General features: G+C 40.8%; 1 protein-coding gene and 1 long non-coding RNA gene across 10 annotated transcripts in view; one reads left to right on the top strand and one right to left on the bottom strand.

The window, feature by feature from the left end:
* Positions 1–23,800, bottom strand: part of LOC118362911 (transmembrane protein 131-like) — a 99,546-nt gene that overhangs the window by 61,759 nt on the left and 13,987 nt on the right. For all 9 annotated transcript variants that reach the window (XM_052486581.1, XM_052486579.1, XM_052486578.1 and 6 more), the window contains exon 3: positions 17,032–17,072. In XM_052486581.1, the coding sequence (XP_052342541.1) occupies positions 17,032–17,072 (41 nt within the window). The remainder of the gene's footprint in view (positions 1–17,031; positions 17,073–23,800) is intronic.
* On the top strand, positions 7,782–11,416 carry LOC118362913 (uncharacterized). The gene is made up of 4 exons (XR_004821281.1): positions 7,782–7,855; positions 9,104–9,260; positions 10,722–10,800; positions 10,913–11,416. It is a non-coding gene; the product is annotated as an uncharacterized LOC118362913 (long non-coding RNA).

The following is a 23,800-nucleotide window of genomic DNA, read 5'->3' as shown; positions in this document are numbered from 1 at the left end:
GCGGATTTGTTGCACAAATAGAGACGAGTGGTTATGGTTAAAAAGAAGCCGATATGAGATAGAGGTAGCATTTTAAAAAAGAAACCCACACACAGCCTACAACATATTGTAATGGGAACTTGTTTAGTAAACATGCACACACACCCTATCCCTTACTCTCTCACATCCACTCTCACCAAAAATCAACAAGTGAACATGTGCTTTCTCTCTCAATGACACACTATATGACAGCTAGTATGAGGTCATTTCTGCCACCCTGCTGCGACCAGTGTGTTGTTTGTGGTGGCCGTGTGTGTGTGTCACGTCCAATCCTAATGAGCACTATGAAGGAGGGCTGCACAGCAGGGAGCCGGCAGCTGTAGTGTGTGAGGAGGAGAACCTGATCTGGCCCCGTTGACAGAGGGCCGACACAGCTGTTCAGTGAGTTGACAGCAGAGACAGAGATGGAACCCTAACTAGCTTTAACAATATAGGTGTAGATTGAGGGGTTCACAATGATACATGAAGTTGGCATGCTCAAGTATGCTGAAGTCAGAAAAGGGAGCTCTGGGTTTTAAGTGTGTCATCAACATCAACGCCAATCATCATCCAATAAAAACAGACCCAAGTATACATCAACTCCCACTAACATCACCAGAACACACATGGAAACTCAAACGCAACACATGGGCTGAAAGACTACCCTACACACATACCCCTCCCTGGGTGATAAGAATCAAATCAACACATTGAAGAAGCCACGTTTTCACACTTCTTGACGGATAACATGCTGGCTGGCGAGGGTAAGCTGGAAGCTGGCGAGGTCTCTCCATCAGTTCCAGATTGTCAGTTTCCTGTCCAAGCTTTCAACAGCTGGGATCCCGCCTCACATACTCAGGGAGGTGTGGGAGAGAGAGTTGAAAGAGGCACAGTGGATGGCTACTACTGGGGACTTACTGGATTGTACAGTGTGTACAGATGTAGCGAATGTTATGGACTGCAGAATGTTTGTATGTCTTTTTTGGTGGTGCCTGTTGAGGTGACTCATATCATAAAGCAGACTCGAAACACTGCTTGCTGTCCTTTCAGTTCTGGTGTCCTACACTGTCCCTCACTGAGTAACAGGCTACACTGGGCCCAACTTCCTGTAGGGATGAGCAATATATCGTGTGGTGTCATGTGTCATATTTGGAATAGGTATTTTGTTTACTTTCTGAATTGACTGGAATTGAAATGGTACTGACCCCAACCCTGCTAATGATGGAAGCCAACAGTATAGGCTCCTAATGAGATATAATGGATTCGAGTGGAAGCTATATAAACTCAACGTGTCCAATAGAATCCAATCTATCGCACTTCATATCATTATCATGATAAACATTTGAATTATTATAATATGCATCTTCTGCCATAAAACCCTTGTCCTACTCCAGACTCATGTTCAAAAAGACTTGCATATGTTAAAATGTCTTATTCTTCAATGGTCTGACACACACGCTAACACACACACCATTTTCCAAGAAAAAAAAAGGACACTGAACATATACCATCCCTGAAGCACGCTATCCCACCTGCACAGGTTCTGAATTTAGTTCAAACAGACTCTTTGCGGGTGGTTACGAGTTGAGAGGCATTGTACACTGGCAGCTTCCCCCAGTCATTAACGGAGAGAATAAAATAGGCCATGAATATATTCAGGCTAGGGGTGGTTATTCACATTATTAACAGCTTCTCATACCAGTCACCGCCAGCCAACTGCTGCCGCCGCTTATAGCATCCTAGGGATCTGCATCGCTGGCCTGCAATGCGGTGTGCTGTGTAGAGGTATAAAAGGACAACGGGAAAGGAAGGGAGGAGGGAGAGGTGAAGGGGAGAAAGTGCATGCTGTGGTCACAGGGCATTAAGTACATGAAGGGCTTGGAAAAAGAGAGGCTGTTTGCAGTGGATGTCGGACACTGCTGGCATGTGCCTTGTGACAATTGTCTAAAAGCATTTGGAAGGACAAGCCTATGAAATACACAGGCCGAATCAGTTCACACACAAACACCACTGATTTATAAACACAAACAAGATGGCTGATCTGAGGTAGATAATTACTATTAGCCAATAGCGGGCTTTTGTCTGTACATTTTTGTTGAAAGGCCAATAAATAAAACTGCCACTGGCCAATTGTCCAGGAGAAGAATAAAAAAATCCATTACGAAATAATGCTTTATAGCCAATTAATGAATGGAAATATCAGTCTACGGAAATATATTTGACTGGTCATTCTTATCGGTCTATAGATGAATTAGTATCATTTATTGGAATTAAATTGGTGCGTGTGTACAGTATATTCATTATGTAAGCTGTCTTATCACACGCATAGATACAGAGCCTTTGAGTGGAAAATCTGTCAGATTGCGCAATAGCGCAAGGCCGGCACATTTCTGAAATGTCCTGTAAATTAAAATGTTGGCGGTCAAATGTCTGGCGCCACATTTCCCTAAACAAAGCCCTGCTCCAAGGTGAGACAGGCGATGTCTTATGCGAGCTACATTCCTCCAAAAAAAAACACTGACTGATGAGTACCCAGTGAGTTAGGAGGCTTGCCACAGCCAGTGTCAAAAATATATAGCCTAGCACAGCCCAAGGCCATTCACTTTGCCAGCCTGATCCTGGAGATGAAATCAAAATGATGAAATCTACATACTGCCCTAAAGTTAACCTACTCACAACTAGCTTGCGGCATTAACGGCTACATTGACATCAAGCCACATGTAGACTATGGATGTACAACAAGGTACAAGCCAATGCTCGAAAACAACACAACCAGGACAACTAACAACCAACACAACCAGGATTTGCAAGTTTTTGGTATGACAAAATAGGCTACATTGTTAATAACCCTTCAAGGTGGTCTTTAACATGTCCAGAGTGTGATCTAATCAGGATCTCATGTTGAAGCTTTATGAGAATTGAGAACATAATGTGCAATCGACATGACACAGATGTACCTAGGCTACATGTATGAAAGAGGAAACAGAGAGTGGCTTGTGGCTTCCAACCCTTGTGATATAGGCTTATAGATAGATGGCTGCTATAGGGTAGTGTCTGACAAGTACAGTCTTTGCTGAGACATGTTTTACAAAGCAGTAAAAATTGTTGCAGAATTTGCATGGAGTTGAAGGTTACAACAATGAATCTGTCATCCGGCGTAACAAGAAAGTTCAGCCATCTCCATTTTCACATAATCTGCTATTTGACTAGAGGTAAAAATCTGTCGTTCTGCCCCTGAACAAGGCAGTTAACCCACCGTTCGTTCCTAGGCCGTCAATGAAAATAAAAATGTGTTCTTAACTGACTTGCCTAGTTAAATATGTTAAAAAAAATAATAATAATTGGCCAAATCGGTGTCCAAAAATACAGATTTCCGATTGTTATGAAAACTTGAAATCGTCCCTAATTAAAATCGGCCATTCCAATTATATCGGTCGACCTCTAATCTACACGTTCACATGGACAGTGTGAAGCTGTTGCTCAATATAAAATATAAACGCAACATTCAATAATTTCATTGATTTTACTGAGTTACAGTTCATATGAGGAAATCAGTCAATTGAAATTAATTCATTTGGCCCTAATCTATGGATTTCACATTACTGGGAATACACATATGCATCTGTTGGTCACAGACACCTTCAAAAGAAAATGGGCCTCAGGATCTCGTCACGGTATTTTGTGTATTCAAATTGCCATCGATAAAATACAATTGTGTTCATTGTCCGTAGCTTATGCCTGCCCATATCATAATCCCACCGCCACTATGGGGCACTTTGTTCAATGTTGACATCAGCAAACCGCTCTGCGATGTGACGCCATACATGTAGTCTGCGGTTGTGAAGCATGGTTGGACATACTGCCAAATTCTCTAAAACAACGTTGGAGGTGGCTTATGGTAAAGAAATTAACATTAAATTCTCTGGCAACATCTCTGGAGTCAGTATGACAATTGCACGCTCCCTTAAAACTTGACTCATCTGTGGCATTGTGTTGTCTGACAAAACTGTACTTTTTAGACTGGCCTTTTATTACCCCAGCACAAGGTGCACCTTTGTAATGATCATGATGTTTAATCAGCTTCTTGATATGCCACATCAGGTGGATGGATCATTTCGGCAAAGGAGAAATGCTCACTAACAGGGATGTAAACAAGTTTGTGCATAACATTTGACAAAACGCTTTGTGTGTGTATAGAACATTTCTGTGATATTTTATTTCAACTCATGAAACATGTAACTAAACACTTTACATGTAGCATTTATATTTTTGTTTAGTGTAATAACTTCAGTCAACTAAAATCTCCCTGTGTCACAAAAACAGTAATGAGCCTAAAAAAGCATCTCCCTGAGAGAGAGAGATGGTTTCAACAGGTTGGGGTTCATTTGAATATTGCGGGGCCCACTGTTTCGCTCTGCCCTCCCGGCCCAAACAGATTTTGTCACAGCGCAGACTGTTGACGGGGAACAGACTTTACATAAAGGACGGTCTCTTCGGACATGGGTTGTATTCATTAGGGCAAGCAACAGAAAACGACATTGACCGTTTCATGTTGGACAAGCCCAGGAAGTACCTCCCCGTTTTAGTCCGTTTCTCATGTTTGGTGCCTAATGAACACGACCATGCTAATTATGTTCTGACACTGATGAACTCAGATAAACTCTGAACCCTGTTCAGTGTTTAATGTCCCGAACCGTGTGGTGCATTATAAGAATAAACTGAAACAATGCATCAGTTGGTTTCCTCTACAGCCAGAGATGTACCCAGCCAAACACATTCACAAAATGTCCAGATTGAGATCATTTAGTTGCATTTTGCAACCTTTGGACTTCGTTTTGCAAGTTAACATTTTTATTGGTTGCACTGGTGTGAGCTGCACATTCTATCTGATCACCTCAATCATCCTAATGTTTGGGCAGATGAAACCATGATTTGTTAAACAGTAAAGTGCATCAATCATCCTTCCTGTAACAAAAGTGTCTACCCTGCCGCCTGCCTGTTTCACTTGGGCCGGCTGCTGTAATGAGCGAGCCTCACAATCTCATGTGCCCCTCGTGATTGTATAACATTTCAAAATGCAATTGCGGGTATTAAAGATATCAGCTTTCTGTAGATATACATTTTATTTCTCAATGATCATTGAGCTCAAAGCACACTGTTTTATAATCCTGATATCTGATATGGCTTTGAAATACGGAGCGCCAAATTCCACATCGGCCATCGCGAGTGCACTTGGCCACATTGCAGTTATTTTTTTAGGACATTACATTTACTGTGAGATTAATACATAGGCCTAAATATAATATTAGTGCACATAAAGATAAAGGCAAGTTAATATCGAATGAACAAAACAAATCTGAACACTTTGACAGGAAAATATAACAAAAAAAAGCCCAATTGTCAACCCAAAAATAAATCACAATCACTGCATTAGGTTGCATATCAAAATATTTTGAATCAGAAAAAGTCTGAGGCCAAAACAGTGTCCTAAACACCTGCTCAATTTAATATCTGCCAAAATTACACTACGCAAGTACACATCCAGTAACGTCTGATGATAGCCAAGGGGAAAAAAGGCTATAGCAAAACTCGCATACACCCCTTCAAACAAACTGAGTTGAAGATGTTTGTGGTCGTACAGCAGAACCAACTCTCATACAAAGACAAGAGAGTGAAACTCCGAGATAAAAATTCGACACGGTGGCAGTTGGCTAATTCCGTTGGCGACCGTTTTGTATCCAACTCTCTAATCTGTGCGAGCGCAATGATTGGGTGTCTGTTTCACGGCCTGTAGGGGAGAGGAGAGCTCTGGCATTAGCGCTGTGTGCTAGCTAATTAAAAGAAGAGGTGAGAAAGAGAAGAAAAAGAGAGCTTCTAAATATAGCTCAGGCGAATCAAAGCTATCATAACCCTGCATTACAATATGAAAGCCTGGCTAGAGCACAAGTTTTTTTTTAGCTTCCCGCCTGTTCTCACCAATACAATGTGTTATTATAGTGAGACAAAGCTTTTTTTCCCCACCGCTGTAGGAGATGAGAGGTTGTAGAATAAAAGGTGGGGGACGATGTAATTATATCCTAGTAACCCCTATTGTTCTACGTGAAGTGGATATTGAGGTTGAATAGCAATGAATAGCCGTAATTGGCCACTGACAACAAACAGCAATGATTTTTTTATTTCAATAATGTTGACACTTCAGCATAGATTGAGCAGGTAAAACTACCTGCAGAACAAATTAAATAATTTTATACCCTTACCTTTAACCCTTAAAATCTCAATTTGTACTGAGATTTTAAGGGTTAACCGCTGGCTAGTGGGTCTAAATATCGCACAGACGGTCTGCTGGTGGTGGGTCTATTTGCGTCATGGTGAGTAATTGGAGGCTTGGCTGGCTCTGGGGACGCTGGAGAGGAGCAGAGACGAGAGTGGGTGCAGGAACCGTAGGAGGTGCGAAAATTAGCACTCCCCCACCCCTCATCTGCCAGCTTTGCACTGGGTCATCCCTGATGGGGAGCGAGAGAGACGAGCGGGCATACATAGAGAAAGGGAGACTTGCAAGCAAAGCCACACACACACACACATACCCTAAAAAGGGCTTGATACAGCTCTAAATACATCTAGGCCTATCGGTTTAGATAGCACTTTAGCATAATGGACTCATAGCAACAGCTGCTATACAGAGAAAGCCATTAGATCATTTCTGAGCCGTAGTGACTATTATCATGCTAAAACAAAAATAGCGATGTCTACCTGCCCAAACGCTCAAAAGTACCACACATGCAAGGGTGAGGCTAGCTGACATTGAGGTTAGTAGTCATATCAATACAGGTTTAGGCCTATAGCACAACGCTCCACTGGTTTCAGAGTAAAACAGATTATGTTGAATGTGATGGTTTTGCCAGGGGTATGAAGGGTAGAAAGTAGTGCAGAGGAAAATCGATAGTTACATATCGGGATATTATTTTTTGACGAGAAATCATATTGCAGGTGTCTCCAAACTTTTCTAGCATGAGAGCTTTTTTTTAATTTATTTTTAAGTTAAACTTGTGAATTTTTTTTGTCAGTTAAATTTAATCATGTTCTCAGTTTTGTATTTAAAACTTTTAAAAAATACAATTGTTCATAGACAAACAAAATTTGATGTTCTGTCAATGCTTAAATCCCATCAGAATATATACATTTTCTTTGGAGGGTGGAGAATAACAATGTCGATTTTTTTTTTCATGATTCCCCTGGCATACATAGCGAGTGAGGAAAGTGCTGTCTAATGTGCCGGTCGTAACGTGTACGCTGGGAGTTGGGAAGCAAGTACAGAGAGTGAAAATGTAATAATAAATAAAACATGGAAAGAAACACTGGGGGCTGCGGGAGCCTGACGAGCTCGCTGACGCACCCTTGGTAGACTCGGCAACGAATGCTTGACGTGACAACGGGGTATAGTAAACCTGACGAGCCAGCGGAGGCATCCCCTGTTAATCCGGGAGTGGCACCCGGACCCGATGTCACATACACTAACAAAACAACAAAAATAACTCAGATGCTTCCCTTTGGTGAGGCGTTAGTCGAGAAGCAGCTGAAACGTTTAATAAAAACAACAAACAAACACAGGATCAATAACACCTAGGGAAAGAACCAAAGGGATTGACATATATAGGGAAGGTAATCAGGCAGGTGATTGAGTCCAGGTGAGTCTGATGATGCGCGTAACGATGGTCACATGTGTGCGTAAAAATGAGTAAGTAGCCTGACGACCTCGAGCTCCGGAGAGGGAGTATACGTGACACTGGTGATGGGTCTGTTACAAATTATATACTTACTCATGATATACTTCCGCCAGGTAAACCTATTATGCAGTTAACATTTAATTGATAAGGTTTTGACGAAAGTATTTCTGTCAACCCAAAATACTTATCACACCAACTGGCTACTTATGGAGTGCTAAACAAATGCGCGCATCACACAGACGGGCAATATAGCTGAAAAGTAATTGGCAGACATTTGTGTAAGGTTGGACTTTTAAGCCAATAGTGGCTAACAGGCGTGGGATAATGTCAATGTTGAGTTGATTAGATGGTAGCTGGGAGTTTACGGTGTCTGATACTTGTGAGATTTGTTTGACAGTTTGTGGTGGAATGCATAAAAATTGCATGCACTTTCAGAATTGTTTGGCGAGTTACTGGTAGCTCGTGATCAATCTGTTGGAGACTCCTGTCATATCGTATCGTTTTGACAATATCGCAATATTATTTTTGGTGAAAGGTCAACGAGGTTCTCAACTGAGGAAAAGGCTGTGGCAGGGCCATCAGCGTTTGGACGCTTGACTCTGCAATGGTGGCTGACAGCTAATATGTGATTCTGAAAAGGAGTAGGGACAGATCAAACTCGGGCATTGTTGATCGCCTTACACTTTTTCGTCTGAAAGGAGGGAGCCAAATCGCCCCTCTTTCTTTGAACTACCAGTATCTCAATCCACTATCCATCTGTCAACAAAAAACTAGTAATTGAGATGGGGTTAGTCAACATTGAAGCAAAAGGTTTTGTTTATGTAATAGGCTACTTGATACAAATTACAAGCAAATGTGTTTATGGCTATGAATGTAGGCTATTAAGTTATAAAGAGGAGCAATGCAAATCTAACTTTCCCTAAAGAACGTGTAAACTGGTTTACAATGGTCGAATATGAGACAAGCGAAAGCGAACCTTTCAGGATGACGACACGCGCTCCCTCACTCTCAGAGAAACAGTCAGGTGGCTTTATATAGGTCTACTGTTTGTTGAAGGAGGAGAACTCAGAGCTGCCCTTGCACAAGGCTGTGTTTATTTTCAATAAAAAGCCACAGCCCCTGGCAAAATTCCCCTTCTCAGCAAGCATGCTGTGTGCCCCAGACCATGTTTTGTCCACAGACACAGTGCAGAAATAAGTTGTTTGGTTGTCATTTGATCCCTGGATCTACCATGAATAAAGCAAACATGAGCGGTGCCCTTATTTGAACCAGTTAACCTGACAAACATGCTTCAAGAGAAAGAGGTGAGGACCAGCTGAGAAAATTGGTCAGCTGTTCATAAGACACCCCACCTTGTGTAGAGATGCTGTAGAGTGTATAACAGAGACAGGTTTCCCTGATCACATGACCTGATCAGGAAGAACTGAAGAGGGAAAAACTCCAGGCCCTATTGATAAGACATCACTTGGGTTCAGAAAACTCCTGGCCCTCAGATGCTGACACGGCAAGATGCAACAGGTTGGTCAAGTTTGTCAATACCACCATTTAATAATAACCAAACTAGCTAACAAACAAATCTTCCTGGCAATTGCAATATGCGCAATGCAGTAAAGATAGCTGAGACTATGCATTAAACATTTTTTTTAACCCAGAACCTAAAAGATGGATGTGGGTTAGGGCTGACCCCATTTAGTTGACTGGTCGATTGTTTGGTCGATAGGCTGTTGGTCAACAGAGAGTTTAGTTGAGCAGTAGCAAAAAAAAAAAAAAAATCCTGATGTACAAGATACCTGTCTGATTCGAGCCTGTCTGAGTTGACTGATCCATTGTGGAAGCCGTGGGGGGATGGCACAGTCGATCACTCTGACGTGCTTCTGAAATTGTATAAGGTTATTATGTAAGAACAATGGTGCAAAATATTACTTTCTAACAAACGGCTTTCTCCTGCGTTGGATAGGGGTCGCTGTCGCGGTTCAAAAATGTATCCGCACGCCGTTGAATTGGGTGGCAGGCATATTCAATGCCCCTACCAGATAGTCTTACTAGAGGGCTACCACTACTGCAGGTTTTCATCAAGGATCTCTCTACTTTGCTCTGTTCATCTTTGCCTCGATCTTGACTAGTGTCCCAGTTCCTGCCGCTGAAAAACATGCTCACAGCATGATGCTGCCACCACCATGCTTAACTGTAGGGATGAAGCCATGTTTCCTCTAGACGTGACGCTTGGCATTCAGGCCAAAGAGTTCAATCTTGGTTTCATCAGACCAGAGAATCTTGTTTCTCATGGTCAGATTCTTTAGGTGCCATTTGCCACTCTTGCATTGCGAGGGCTGTCATGTGCCTTTTACTGAGGAGTGGCTTCCGTCTGGCCACTCTACCATAGGCCTGACTGGTGGAGTGCTGCAGAGATGGTTGACCTTCTGGAAGGTAACTCTAGAGCTCTGTCAGAGTGACCATTGGGTTCTTGGTCACCTCCCTGACGAAGGCCCTTCTCCCCGATTGATCAGTTTGGCCAGGCGGCCAGCTCTAGGAAGAGTCTTGGTGGATCTAAACTTATTCCATTGAAGAATGATGGAAGCCACTGTGTTCTTGGGGACCTTCAATGCTGCAGACATTTTTTGGTACCATTCCCCAGATCTGTGCCTCGACCACAATCCTGTCTTGGAGCTCTACGGACAATTCCTTCGACCCCATGGCTTGGTTTTTGCTCTGACATGCACTGTCAACTGTGGGACCTTATATAGACAGGCGTGTGCCTTTCCAAATCATGTCCAATCAATTGAATTTACCACAGGTGGACTACAATTAAGTTTTAGAAACATTTCAAGGATGATCACCTGAGCTCAATTTCAAGTCTCATAGCAAAGAGCTATGTTAGACGCTGACAGTTATTTGAAATATAAATTTTCATCTAACTCTGAAATGTTAATGTAACTGATGATGGAATTTGCCATTTTAAATCAGGAACTCTTTGTTTAGAATGGGACGGTGACCTTTCCTCCATCCTTCTCCATTTGATTCATCCTTCATCACAAGGCCGCAAAAGACCAGGCAAGATGTCCGCATCCCAAGCTGAAAAGCATCTTGTGATATTCCAAAAGGTTATTCTTGGACCATGCTGCAGCCGTTATGATGAACTAATGAATTTTGTTTTTGACGTTTTCCGGCAGGAATCAGTATCCAGGATCACCTTGATGCGATTGACCAGAGCCGCCAAACATATCTTATTGCAGTCGGGACCAGGAAAAGCAGCATCCATGCTTACTTCATCATCCTGGACAAGCGAGCCTTACTTCATCATCCTGGACAAGCGAGCCCTGCACGTCAACGAGCGCTCTTGGTGCCTTCGATGAGCTTTTCAAGACTCACTTTGCTTTTGGTACTGCTTACAATACAATGCTGCGCAACATATACACCTTCAGACAACTGTATACAACCTAGACATTGGGAAGGTTAAGGTGACTCCAACGGTTGCTGAGCTCAAAGCTAGACTCCTGCATTAATGCAGATTAACTTATATGTTTTGTTTGCCATGCTAGTACCAACTTGCTCGTGAGGCATGGAATGTGCCCTTATAGAACTGACTAAAATGTGGTCAAGCAGATTGTTGTCATGTATTTTGTCAAATTTTCCTCTAGACTTAACTTGGATGCTAATACAGCTGTTGATAATCAGCCAAGTAATTGTGATTTTCCTTCAAATTGTAGTTGTAACCATGTACCAATATCTAACAAGAACACACGTGATGTGTGCATCTGCTATTGCACAGCTGCAGGTGTAGGTCAGACGACTGTAAATAGTTAATCTTCCATGGAAGAAGCAGTTCAAGAGCTACAGGGTCAAGCTAAAGCAACCCCTCTTACATGTAAACTCAGCAAAAAAAGAAATACCTTTTTCAGGACCCTGTCATTCAAAGATAATTAGTTAAAATCCAAATAACTTCACAGATCTTCATTGTAAATGGTTTAAACACTGTTTCCCATGCTTGTTCAATGAACCATAAACAATTAATGAACATGAACCTGTGGAGCGGTCGTTAAGACTAACAGCTTACAGGCGGTAGGTAATTAAGGTCACAGTAATAACTTAGGACTGGACTGGAAAAACACCAAAAGAAAGATGCCCAGGGTCCCTGCTCATCTGTGTGAACGGGCCTTAGGCATGCTGCAAGGAGACATGAGGACTGCAGATGTTGCCAGGGCCATAAATTGCAATGTCCGTACTGTGAGATGCCTAAGACAGCGCTACAGGGAAACAGGACGGACAGCTGATCGCCCTCGCAGTGGCAGACCATGTGTAACAACACCTGCACAGGATCGGTACATCTGAACATCACACCTGCAGAACAGGTACAAGATGGCAACAACAACTGCCTGAGTTACACCAGGAAAGCACAATCCCTCCATCAGTGCTCAGACTGTCCGCAATAGGCCGAGAGAGGCTGGACTGAGGGCTTATATGTAGGCTGTGTGTTTAAATCTAATACCAATGATTGCAATGTCTCGAGAATTGGAACGTAAGAGAATTGATCAGTTATGACTATTTGATTATAAGTTCCAGTAGTTTTGTTTCTTCTATTGTCAAATCTAACACCAATGACTTTGTTAACTGGTTGAAATGTTCCTAATTTTTGTATGAAATAAGCACTTTTCAAAACACAATTTCTTCATGAAGCAACTGAAGAGTTTTAAGAATGTCACTATAACCTTAGAAGAAACACCTAAATTACATGGCATATAATTGGGAAACTTTCAGCCAGGATAGACTATCTTTAGGTCCAAGAAAGATGTCAGGGCTCAATGACCTGAAAGAAGGTCATGAGATTGCTGCCAAGTTGAATGTCTCAGTGCACACAAATGTTTAGTCAGTTAAATGGGTTAAGCACCATGCCAGTATTTTACAAAATGAAGGATATTGTTCTTGGTTGGGTCAGCTCTTGAAACCTGATATTTTGAGGATAATTTGCATGCATTTAAAAGTTGTTTTGAAGCGAAGTCCACCATGCAAGGTATTTCATGTAAATGACATCATATGCCACAAACCTTTTGATTTGCTCATGTCAAATGGAGCAAGGGATTCTTTTGACTACATTCTACTGTCACTTGATAACAGTTTAAGCCAGGGCTGAGGCTTTTGGTCATAATAAACATTTGAATGTTGAAACAGCTTTGCTTGAGTTTGTTAAATTCCAAGTACTTTTACAAAATATAATTTCCATTTACATGGGGGAAGAGTAAATAAATGAACACTGAATAGAGTAAACACATTTTTACTCTAATTGGAGTCAACCTGAATCAACACTAGTGAGTGTCACTATAAGCACTCAGTGTTAAATTTGATCAACACCGGCCAGTGCAGTGTTAACTTTTTGCACTCAGTGTTAAATCAACACTAGAAATGTAACACTTTGATCAGTGTACTTTGTACTCTACACAGAGTGTGACCATATGTACTTGAAGACAGTGTTAAATGTAACACTTTCAAATTTACTGTGTAGATAAATATTCCTCGTGGCATATTCATGTTATAAGTGCCATAGGGAGGGAAACATGCATTCTGACAAGCAGTCAATGCACAACAATTCTTGCAATTGCGAAAACAGCCGTTTTAAATGGCTTTGTTAAAAAAGGGGAATGCCAGCTTTCCATTCCTACTTCCTACCATTCCTACTTTATTTATTTCTCAACCCATAAATATGCGTGAACTGCGCCATTTTAAACCCAGGTTTTTTAATAGAAGCATGGTTTAGCACTGCTCCACAATTCGCAGTGAGTGCATAGGGGAGAGTGGGGCTAAATGTAACACCGGTCAATTGTAGGGTGACTTGGGGTACAATTGCCTCTACCTTGAAATAATGTATTTTTAATGACTTGAATTGTGATGAGACAGATATTTTGGTTGAGCAAGAGTAGTGGACACCAGGGAAAGTGTTGCAGGAAAAGTTGTGATATGAAGCGGTTTCTGTGAGAAGTACAGGCTTTTTACCCCAGGTGGCGAGTTACCCTAACAGGTCTACATTATATTCAGTGTTTATGGGACATACAATTCATAGAGATGATAGCTAGTTAAAAGATAACATTTGAGATTTGGCTAATGATAAGCCCAATAGGGTCAATTCAGATAGGCAACCCCATGCTTCAGCCTATTTATAGCATATCTGATAATATGGACCATGTATAGGCTATATACTGTACATGGCCCAATATGTTTTACCAATGTGCCCAATAATTTTACCAATGTGTTATTGGGCTAATTTCTGGGAGGGGGAAATTCTATTTTAGATACCTTATTTTAATTCATTTTGGAGTAGAATATCCTTTACCAGAACTGATCTCCTCAGTCCTTCTACATACAAATTATAGGAGGGAACCCCCCCACTGCTACAAATCTTTCCAGAGGACACGCGTGATAGTTGTGTTGGATAAATAAGATGCATGATTAAAAAATTAAAAAGCGTCTGCTAAATGGCATATATATATATATATATATATATATATATATATATATATATATATATATATATGATGACTAACGAATATACACAGGCCAATTTAAATACTAAATTACGCAAATGTACCTATAGACCGATAAGCATGACGGTCAAATGTTCATCAATTAATGAAAAGCATCTTGCGATGGGATTTTTTTTCTCCTAGGCATTTTGGCCCGGCAACAGTTTTGTCTATGAGCTTTTCATTATAATTTTTGTGGCAAAACCCGGCAAGTGTTTGTTAACGCAAACCCTGACACACACACACAAACAACAAGGTCATTGGCCCCCGTTACGCTGCCCCTATCTCCAGCCTGTTCTTCAGGGAAGAGTGATGGCACCTTGTGTCAAGAGGTACAATAATCCAGGCCCTGGAGCCTCAGTCCTGGAGGGGATTCAACCAGCCCTACCTGTCCCCACTTTATCACTTCTCTGGGCTCAGACACACTTCCACACTGGGTCTAGAGGGACTGTGCCTGAGGAAATCAACGGTGCATCCAGTTAGCTCGTATTAGCTACTGATAGGGCGATTGTAGGAAGTCATTAATGGGCATTTTGCCAGTGGTGGAAAAAGTACTCAATTGTAATATTACAAATAAAGATACCTTAATAGAAAATGACTCAAGTAAAAGTGAAAGTCACCCAGTAAAATACTACTTGAGTAAAAGTCTAAAAGTATTTTGTTTTAAATATACTTCAGTATAAAAAGTAAATGGAATTGCTAAACATGTACTTAAGTATCAATAGTACAAATATAAACGATTTCAAATTCCTTACATTAAGTAAACCAGACAGCACAATTTATATATATATATATATATATATATATATTTTTTTTTTTTTTTTACAAACTAAGCATTTGAATTTGTCCTTCAGATCAGAGGCAGTAGGGATGACCAGGGATGTTCTCTTGATAAGTGTGTGAATTGGACCATTTTCCTGTCAAAATGTAATGAGTACTTTTGGGTGTCAGGGAAAATGTATGGAGTAAAAAGTATATTATTTTCTTTAGGAATGTAGTGACATAAAAGTAAAGTACATATACCCCAAAAAACTACTTTAGTACTTTAAAGTATTTTTACTGAAGTACTTTACCCCACTGCATTTTGCTACCAATGCGCTGAGGCACTGTTTAGTATCAAATTCAATTTAGTGTTGTTGAATGTTAGCCCTGTCCAAGGAATCAACACCTTCCCAGTGTGTTTGTACTGGGGGACATTTTTAGCAACTGCCTAAGTTGTAGGCTAGATTAGCTACGTGTTAGACTGCTGCACCACTCAGGAGCTTTACCAGCTAAGGCACTGCTCTCAGTGCAACAGGCGTCACTGGTTCGAATCCAGGCTGTATCACATCCAGCCGTGATTGGGAGTCCCGTAGGGCGGCGCACAATTGGCCAAGCGTCGTTCAGGTTTGGCGGGGATAGGCAGTCATTGTAAAAAACAATTTGTTCTTAACTGACTTGCCTAGTTAAATAAAGTTTAAATAAAAATAAATCAAATGCCATACAAAACAATCATTCATTTTAGGGTGTTGAGAGCAAGCAACTGGAGTCACTTACAGTTCCACAGTGACAAGTTGAGTACACACAGGAGACTCAGGGCTCTGTTTCTTGACTGTCAGGGGGCTTTTAGAAGAAGCTAACACTGACCAGCAGTATGCAGCTTGCCAGCAGTGGCTGCCATGACAATCCCAGCTATATGTTAGATCAGAAAGAACTTTAGAAGAAGAATAGCAAAAGAAGTCCCAGTTCAGACTTGTTGTCAACTCTTGTAATGTCATTCTCTAGTCACTAGTGCGATGGCGAACCAGAAAACACAAAATAGGCCTATATTAACAGTATCAATGTGCTTGAATGTGGAATGTTAGTTAGGAGACTAGTCCATGTCCTCACTCCTTCAGTCATTGCCAAGCCAGTTCATTTTGTTATCTTAAAACAAAGCACCATGGTCAACACTTCAAATAAGCTATTGGCATCTATGCTTCCAGGCTTTCATGTAACAAGAACACATTTAACTGCCTTCAAGATGTATAACATATCAACGTTCTATTCGATAAGAAAGGAGACACTGCCCATTCTGGAGTGAAACAAAAAAGTATTGTCAGATGGACCTCTACTGCATTTTCTTTAAAGGAGTACTAAAATGTGTCTGGAATGCAGTACTGTGCCGCTCTTTCGCTCTCTCCCCACTCTCCTACTCGTGTTCACGCACCCACACTCATACCAACATAAACGCCACACCATATTGAAAAGACCCGAATAAGGGCCTCTTAGAACCCCCCCCTGAAACTCGAGTATCCAACACAACATATATGCTAGGCATAGCCTTCAGTACACAATGAATAAATGCACACAACATAGATACAATATAAATGCATCGGAATGTGTAGGCTATAGGCTACACATTACAGTGTATGTGAATGTGTGTGATAAGTCCAAATGATGCATGATTTAATGACATCTTATTCCACTCTGCACAACCACCCCCAATTTTCTGTCTTCTGCCCACTTTGGTTCTCTCATCTGAAAGATGCACACCTGTCATAGTCTGAGCTTCGATTAAACTGCTGCAGTGGTTTGTTTCCATAGTTCTAATTTACCTACATTTTAATATTCTGTTCTTAATTCTCGCTGAAAGTGGACTGTTCTCTCCACTCGTAGCAAATCCGTTCTGATGATGGCGGGATATTATTTCTCTGCAATTTTTCTCACCTATGATTGTTGTGTGTTGTGTGAGTGAAACAAATGAATAACATAACAAGGATGTTGGTTTCTGGTCACCAAGGGATATCAGATCTTACCTCTCTTCCAGTGGAAGACTGTCTTTGCTGCGCTCTTCCACCTACGTAGACAAGCAAACAAAGCAACTAAATTACAAAACAACTACATCAAGACATAGAAGGTTAAAGAATGTATATTTGTCTTGTATTTACAGTTTAGCCTAATCGTTTATATATTGAGTCATTGTATTACAGTGCAAATTTATATTTTAGTGCATTAGTAGTATTTCAGCATTTGATCATGAATAAACAATGGACAAATATAACTAATCAAGTGTGTTACATTTGGATTTATGTAAGTCTATCAACAAATTAGCTGCCGTCTAAGTTTGTACATTTAAAACATTTCTGTTTCAGTATGAAAAAAAAACCATCAAAATGACCAGCTTTCTAAATGCGCCTAAGTGTGGTGGCCCATTATGACAAGACTGACGCTCAAAGCAGGTAGATGGGTACATTATGTTCTAATGTAAAAACCCAACGATAAAGCCTTGCGTACCTATTATTATTTGTGTGTGCTGGTGACGGTAGGTGCACTTGATTCAGCAGCCCTAGCACCAGGAAGGCAAAGTGTTCTCATTTTGAACCATGTAATGTGTCTTAAGGTAGAACTCTGCCTACCCGGCAGGCACAGAGCAAATCAAGTGCACCTATAGACCTACTGCTGGCCAATCAGATAACTGCAGACACGATCTGAGCTTCCTTGCACCATACTGTAAAAAGAAGCCTCTGACAGCAAAGTTGATTATGTGAGATTTCAAAACCATGACTAGAGAGACTCAACGAATAACGCAAAGAGCTGCTGTTTTTAAGTTGTTATTCAGCACTGTTCAACAGTTTCATAAGCCATAAAATGCTAGCCTACAACCAGCACTGCAGCTGCAATGAATAACTATAGCAAAGTTTTTCGATAAGTTTATTATTATTTGCGGCTTGTATTTTTTAATATTGAGGAACATTTCACTTTCTCTGGTCATAGGAGTAACAACATGAATTGGTGCATGATGCAGAAGTAATGCAGTGCGACGTAAGTTTGTTTTGCTATCAGCTGGAAGATGGTTTCCCCTTTTCTCAGCAGAGAGATTGTGAGTCGGGTGACAGGCAGCCTCACCGATGCTCCATCCCTCCCCTCAGATGCAGGCTATCAGTCCAGTAAATAAAAAGATCCATACGCAACAAAAAGCTTATTTCTCTCAAATGTTGTGCACAAATTTGTTTACATCACTGTTAGTGAGCATTTTTCCTTAGCCAAGATAATTCATCCACCTAACAGGTGTGGCATATCAAGAAGCTGATTTAACAGCATGGTCATTACACAGGTGCACCTTGTGCTGGGGACAATAAAAGTCCACTTTAAAATGTGCAGTTGTGTCACAACACAATGCTGCAGATGTCTTGAGTTTTGAGAGAGTGTGCAATTGGCATACTGACTGCAGGAATGTCCACCAGAGCTGTTGCCAGAGAATTGAATGTTCATTTCTCTAACATATAGGCTTATGTTTTAGAGAATTTGGCAGTACGTCCAACTGGCCTCACAATCGCAGATCACGTGTAACCACGCCAACCTAGGAACTCCACAACTGGCTTCCTCACCTGCGAGATTGTCTGAGGGGTGGGGTGGGGCGTTAGGGGTTGTGCTGAGAAGTATTTCTGTCTGTAATAAAGATATTTTGCGAGGGAAAAACCCATTCTGATTGGCTGGAAATGGCTCCCCAGTATATTACCAGAGTGATCATATACCTAACATTTTGAAATAACATTTCAGTAGCCACTCCATAACCAGCAGGACCAAGTGTGCGCAAGAGGTCATAGATGACTATTGTATGTCCTCCTGATGCAAATCTTGTGTGTGCAAGGGGCATTGTGTTGATTGACAGGCCCTGTCCTGACACTACCCATAGTCCCTATATCTCTAGACACTGAGTAAATCTAAAAGGGTAGGATAGGTATATGCAATATATACAATGAGTATACCAAACATTAGGAACACCTTTCGAATGTTGAGTTGCAGCCCCCCCTTTTGTCATTCAGAACCTTTTTCTCTTTATTTGTTGGGGCAGGGACTCTACAAGGTGTCGAAAGCATTCCACAGGGATGCTTGTCCCATGTTTACTCCAATGTTTCCCACAGTTGTCAAGTTGGCTGGATGCCTTTTGGGGTGGTGGACCATTCTTGATACACAGGAAACTGTCAAGCGAGAAAAACCCAGCAACGTTGCAGTTCTTGACACAAACTGGTGAACCTGGCACCTACTACCATACCCCGTTCAAAGGCACTAAAATATTTTGTTTTGCCCATTCATCCTCAATGGCACATATACACAATTCATGCCTCAAGTCTTAAATTATTCTTTAACCTTTCTTCTCCCCTTCATCTACACTGATTGAAGTGAATTTAAAAAGTGACATCAATAAAGGATCATAGCTTTCACCTGGATTCACCTGGTCAGTCTATGCCATGGAAAGAGCAGGTGTTATTTTTACCATATACACTGAGTGTACAAAACATAACTAATTTCATCATGCTTATCAGAGGGAAGGGAGAAGGTACTTCCATAGTGCTTATAGGCCAACCTATGCAATTATTCTGTATCTAGGCTACATTAGTGTGGGTTAATATAGGTGCAGTTTCTTGATCGGGCCTTTGTTCACTGCAACGAGGGTCTTCATGCATGCCTAGGGGTCACTAATTGAAAGCCTTGACCAGGCAATCAAATCAAATTGTATTTGACACATGCGCCAGTGTAGACCTTAACGTGAAATGCTTACTTACAAACCCTTAACCAACAATGCAGTTCAAGAATAGAGTTTATAAAATATTTCCTAAATAAACTAAAGTGGAAAATAAAATAGTAACAATAACGATCCTATAAACTGGGGGTACCAGTGCCGAGTCAATGTGTGGGGGTACAGTTTAGTCGAGGTAATTGGTAGATGTAGGTAGGGGTAAATGACTATGTTTAGATAACAAACAGCGAGTAGCAGCAGTGTAAAAACAAAAAGGGGGGAGGAGGGGGTCAACCAAGACACACAACTGTGATAAAGTGCCAATCTACACTGAACAAAAATATAAATGTCAGTGGGTGGGCTGAAATAAAAGATCCCATAAATGTTCCATATGCACAAAAAGCGTATTTCTCTCCAATTTAGTACACAAATTTGTTTACATCCCTGTTAGTGAGCATTTCTTCTTTGCCAAGATAATCCATCCACATGACAAGCATATCAAGAAGCTGATTAAAAAGCATGATCATTACACAGGTGTACCTTGTGCTGGGGACACCACTAAAATCAACCACCACTAAAATGTGCAGGTTTTTCACACAATGCTGACTGCAGGAATGTCCCATGAGCTGTTGCTAGAGAATTGAAAATTCATTTTAGAGAATTTGGCAGTACGTCCAACCCGCCTCACAACCGCAGACAACGTGTATGGCGTTGTGTGGGCGAACGGTTTGCTGATGTCAAAGTTGTGAACATGGTGGCAGTGGAGTTATGGTATGGGCAAGCATAAGCTACGGACACCAAACACATTTTCATTTTATCGATGGCAATTTGAATGCAGAGATACCGTGACGAGATCCCGAGGCCCATTGTGAGGCATTTTTTCCAAAGGTATCTGTATTCCCAGTCACGTGAAATCCATAGACTATGGCCTAATTAATTTATTTCAAGTGACTGATTTCCTTATATTCCTTATAAAATCTTTTAAATTGTTGCATTTTTGTTCAGTATAGTTTAAGGGCAGGATGCTTTAGTGTAGGTTAATCTATCTATGACATCGTATGCATATAGGCCTAGTCACTCATGGATCAAACTCAATTTAAACATTTTACAAAGCATGGAACTTGTGATTGTTTTTTCGGGCTGTGCTCACACAGTCAACCCAAGTCTGAGCTTTTTTCCACTAATTGGACTTTTGACCAATCACATCAGATCTTTTTAAGTCAGATCTTTTTCAGAGCCGATTCGTCAAAAGACCAATTTGTGGAGAGAAGAAAAAAAACACAGCCAAAGAGACAGACCTAGTTGACTCATCTTGAACTGCGATGTTACGACAATTCCAATGGAAGACTATTGTAAAACCAGTTTGGACATCAGCGCATTTAGGCATAAAAGCTATCAGGGAAACAGGAGTATTTCCTTCCCATTAAGAGAAGATCTTACAACAGATAATAGATAGGTCCATGAAATGTGCATTTTGCGACCGTCTGACATTTTAAGTAGAAATTGTTGAATTTAAGCCTGTTCTATTAAATTGAAGTTCCCTTTACTATAGACATGGAGAATTGAATAAATCAGACTTGCAATCCGTACACCCCTTGCAGTCCGCATACACATACTAACACATGCACTCTACACACAAGTACATATGGATTGTGTGTTGTAGATATGTGGTAGTAGAGTAGTGGCCCGAGGACACACACACCTGTCGTAGAATTAAAACATATTTCATTTTACAATGGGTGGGTCTAATCCTAAATGCTGATGGGTTAAAACCGCATTCCAGACAGTGTCTATTCCACAAGTTACCACCGGCTAAATATATGACGTTAAAATGCCTAATTTCTCTATTCCATCTGATTGTACAATCAACTGTTTCTCTCATCAGCCCAGCAAGGCAATTTATAAACTTGATCTCCACTACATCTCACATTTAATTTAGACTAACAGGCTGACTACTCAAAATACATGTATAAATCTATATTATTCAATTATTGCACCCACACTGCTCGCTAGCGTCTGTATTACCAAGGACTAAAATAAAAGTCAGTTCTATTTCTGACACAGATCATGCTGCAAGTCCTGCCTCTCCCATCTCCTCATTGGTTTATAGAAGCAGGTACCCACGTGCCATTTCCCCATTGGTTATACCCACGTGGGTGACTGAAAGATGAACGAGGTCAGTGGCGGTAATGCACCTCATTTATGAAAGTTGCCCACCGCAATATAATGTCCAGAGAAAAAAAAGCCTGGAAGGAGGAGAGATGACTAGAAACGATACGTTGACCGTTTTGTGTGGATTAATTGTTGGAGTAGAGGACCTTGTGCATTTCAGGTAAAATAACTCAATGTTTATATCCCAGTACAAATTAGCTAGCAACAGCAAGCTACCTATATAGGACAAATTAGCTAGCAAGTGCAAGCTATCTAGCTAAATTGCCATACATGTTTAATGCTTTTCGACCTGTCCCCAAATTAATGTAATTGGTTCAGTTTGATTTGATATTTTAACCTGCGTGTCGTGATCGCGTTTGGTGTGGGGGGACAAAATAAATGTATGCACGATGGCGCACACGCGCGGCCGGTTTGGGTTCCGTGTAACATTTGGTTTTCTAACAGCAGAGACTCGTATAAACCTTGGTGTCTGTCTCTCCGACATTTTTAATATTCACATTCGATCTCCAGTAATGAAGGTGTCGGGACGAGACAGGCAGGCAGCGTTTCTCAGCCAGTTGAAATCATGAATCAGCTGGCATAATTTTTGAAGTGATTTTGTTAGCTGTGTTGTTGGCTTGCACCTCTGAACATCAGTGTCCTTTCGAGAGAACACATTTTCAATGCCAGCCGAATTCGTGCATCATTAGCTCATTGTTATCGATGTATCCAAATAAATGTCACTATAAAAAAACAGCTTAACTTCTTGAAATGTAAAATGAAAAATGTAGATTTCCACCTAAATAGACATACCCAAAAGTAACTGCTATTCATGTGGAATTTCATGATTCTGACATGCCAAAACGTGGGAGTATAATCTGGGAGATTATTAAGAAATGATCAGGAGATAGGAGTTATGTAAATTCAGAATAAACAAGAACAAGCACACAAAATAACCTTTTTATGTTTTTGTATTTTGAAATTCATCTTTCATTGACAAGCAATAAGTGAATTATTGATGCCCAGAGCTGGAAACACATCAGATGGCTTCCACAACATGTGAACAATATCAGAAAAAATGGGATTGATAGACCTAACAACTAGAAATGGGCAGATGTTTTAGTAAGTGGTGTCAGGTGTGGTCACGGGACTTTTGGTCATGTGTCCCTAAACCTCTCCGAAGTGGCATATGTCTAAATTATATAATTCCAGTGCTATTACATATTTGCAATCCCTAAATGCTATTTGTTCAGTATAAAAACAATTTCTACCATATCAACTTCACTCAAACAGTGTGGTGGTGTTATGGGGAATCCAGGGTATATTAAAGTGTCCTTTCAACCTCTCCAAAGTCTCCGAATGTGGTTAATTGCACTGTTTTTGCTCACTGGAAGTGCCTATTGTTCACTATAAAAAAACGAATTTCTACAACACCAACCTCTCTCAAACGTTGTGGTGGTGTCAGGGGACATACAAGGGATATCCAAGTGTTTTTTCAACATCTCCAAAGCTCCTGAACGTTTAGCCTACGCATATCCAATGTATTGGTCCCACATACAAATGAACTGTTTACAAAAATATTAAAATATATACTTTTTAAAATATGTTTTTTTAAATGTCTTATCAAACAAACTTGGATACACATGTGTCCTTCACTAAAAGAGGTGCAAAAATAAAAATAAGCTGAACTATTTACAAAAATGGCATTTGTGTTCCTTTTCCATCCCAGGTGTAGATGATTAGATTTCACTTCCACTGTAGCTTGTGCATGTCATGATAGTATTTGAAGCAGTCCCTTTTTGCCAGGAAACAAAAGGAAAACTGGCATTTCAGACAGAAGATGTGGCATTTCAACCTCCCCCCGTGTTTTATGCAACATTTGGAGTTCTTTTGCCTTTTGGAATGTGTGTTGG

Source organism: Oncorhynchus keta, chromosome 29 (genome assembly GCF_023373465.1).
Source record: "Oncorhynchus keta strain PuntledgeMale-10-30-2019 chromosome 29, Oket_V2, whole genome shotgun sequence".
In the NCBI taxonomy this organism is placed as follows: domain Eukaryota; kingdom Metazoa; phylum Chordata; class Actinopteri; order Salmoniformes; family Salmonidae; genus Oncorhynchus; species Oncorhynchus keta.
The sequence above is the reverse complement of the archived record's forward strand: the minus strand, read 5'-3'. Positions and strand labels throughout refer to the sequence as shown.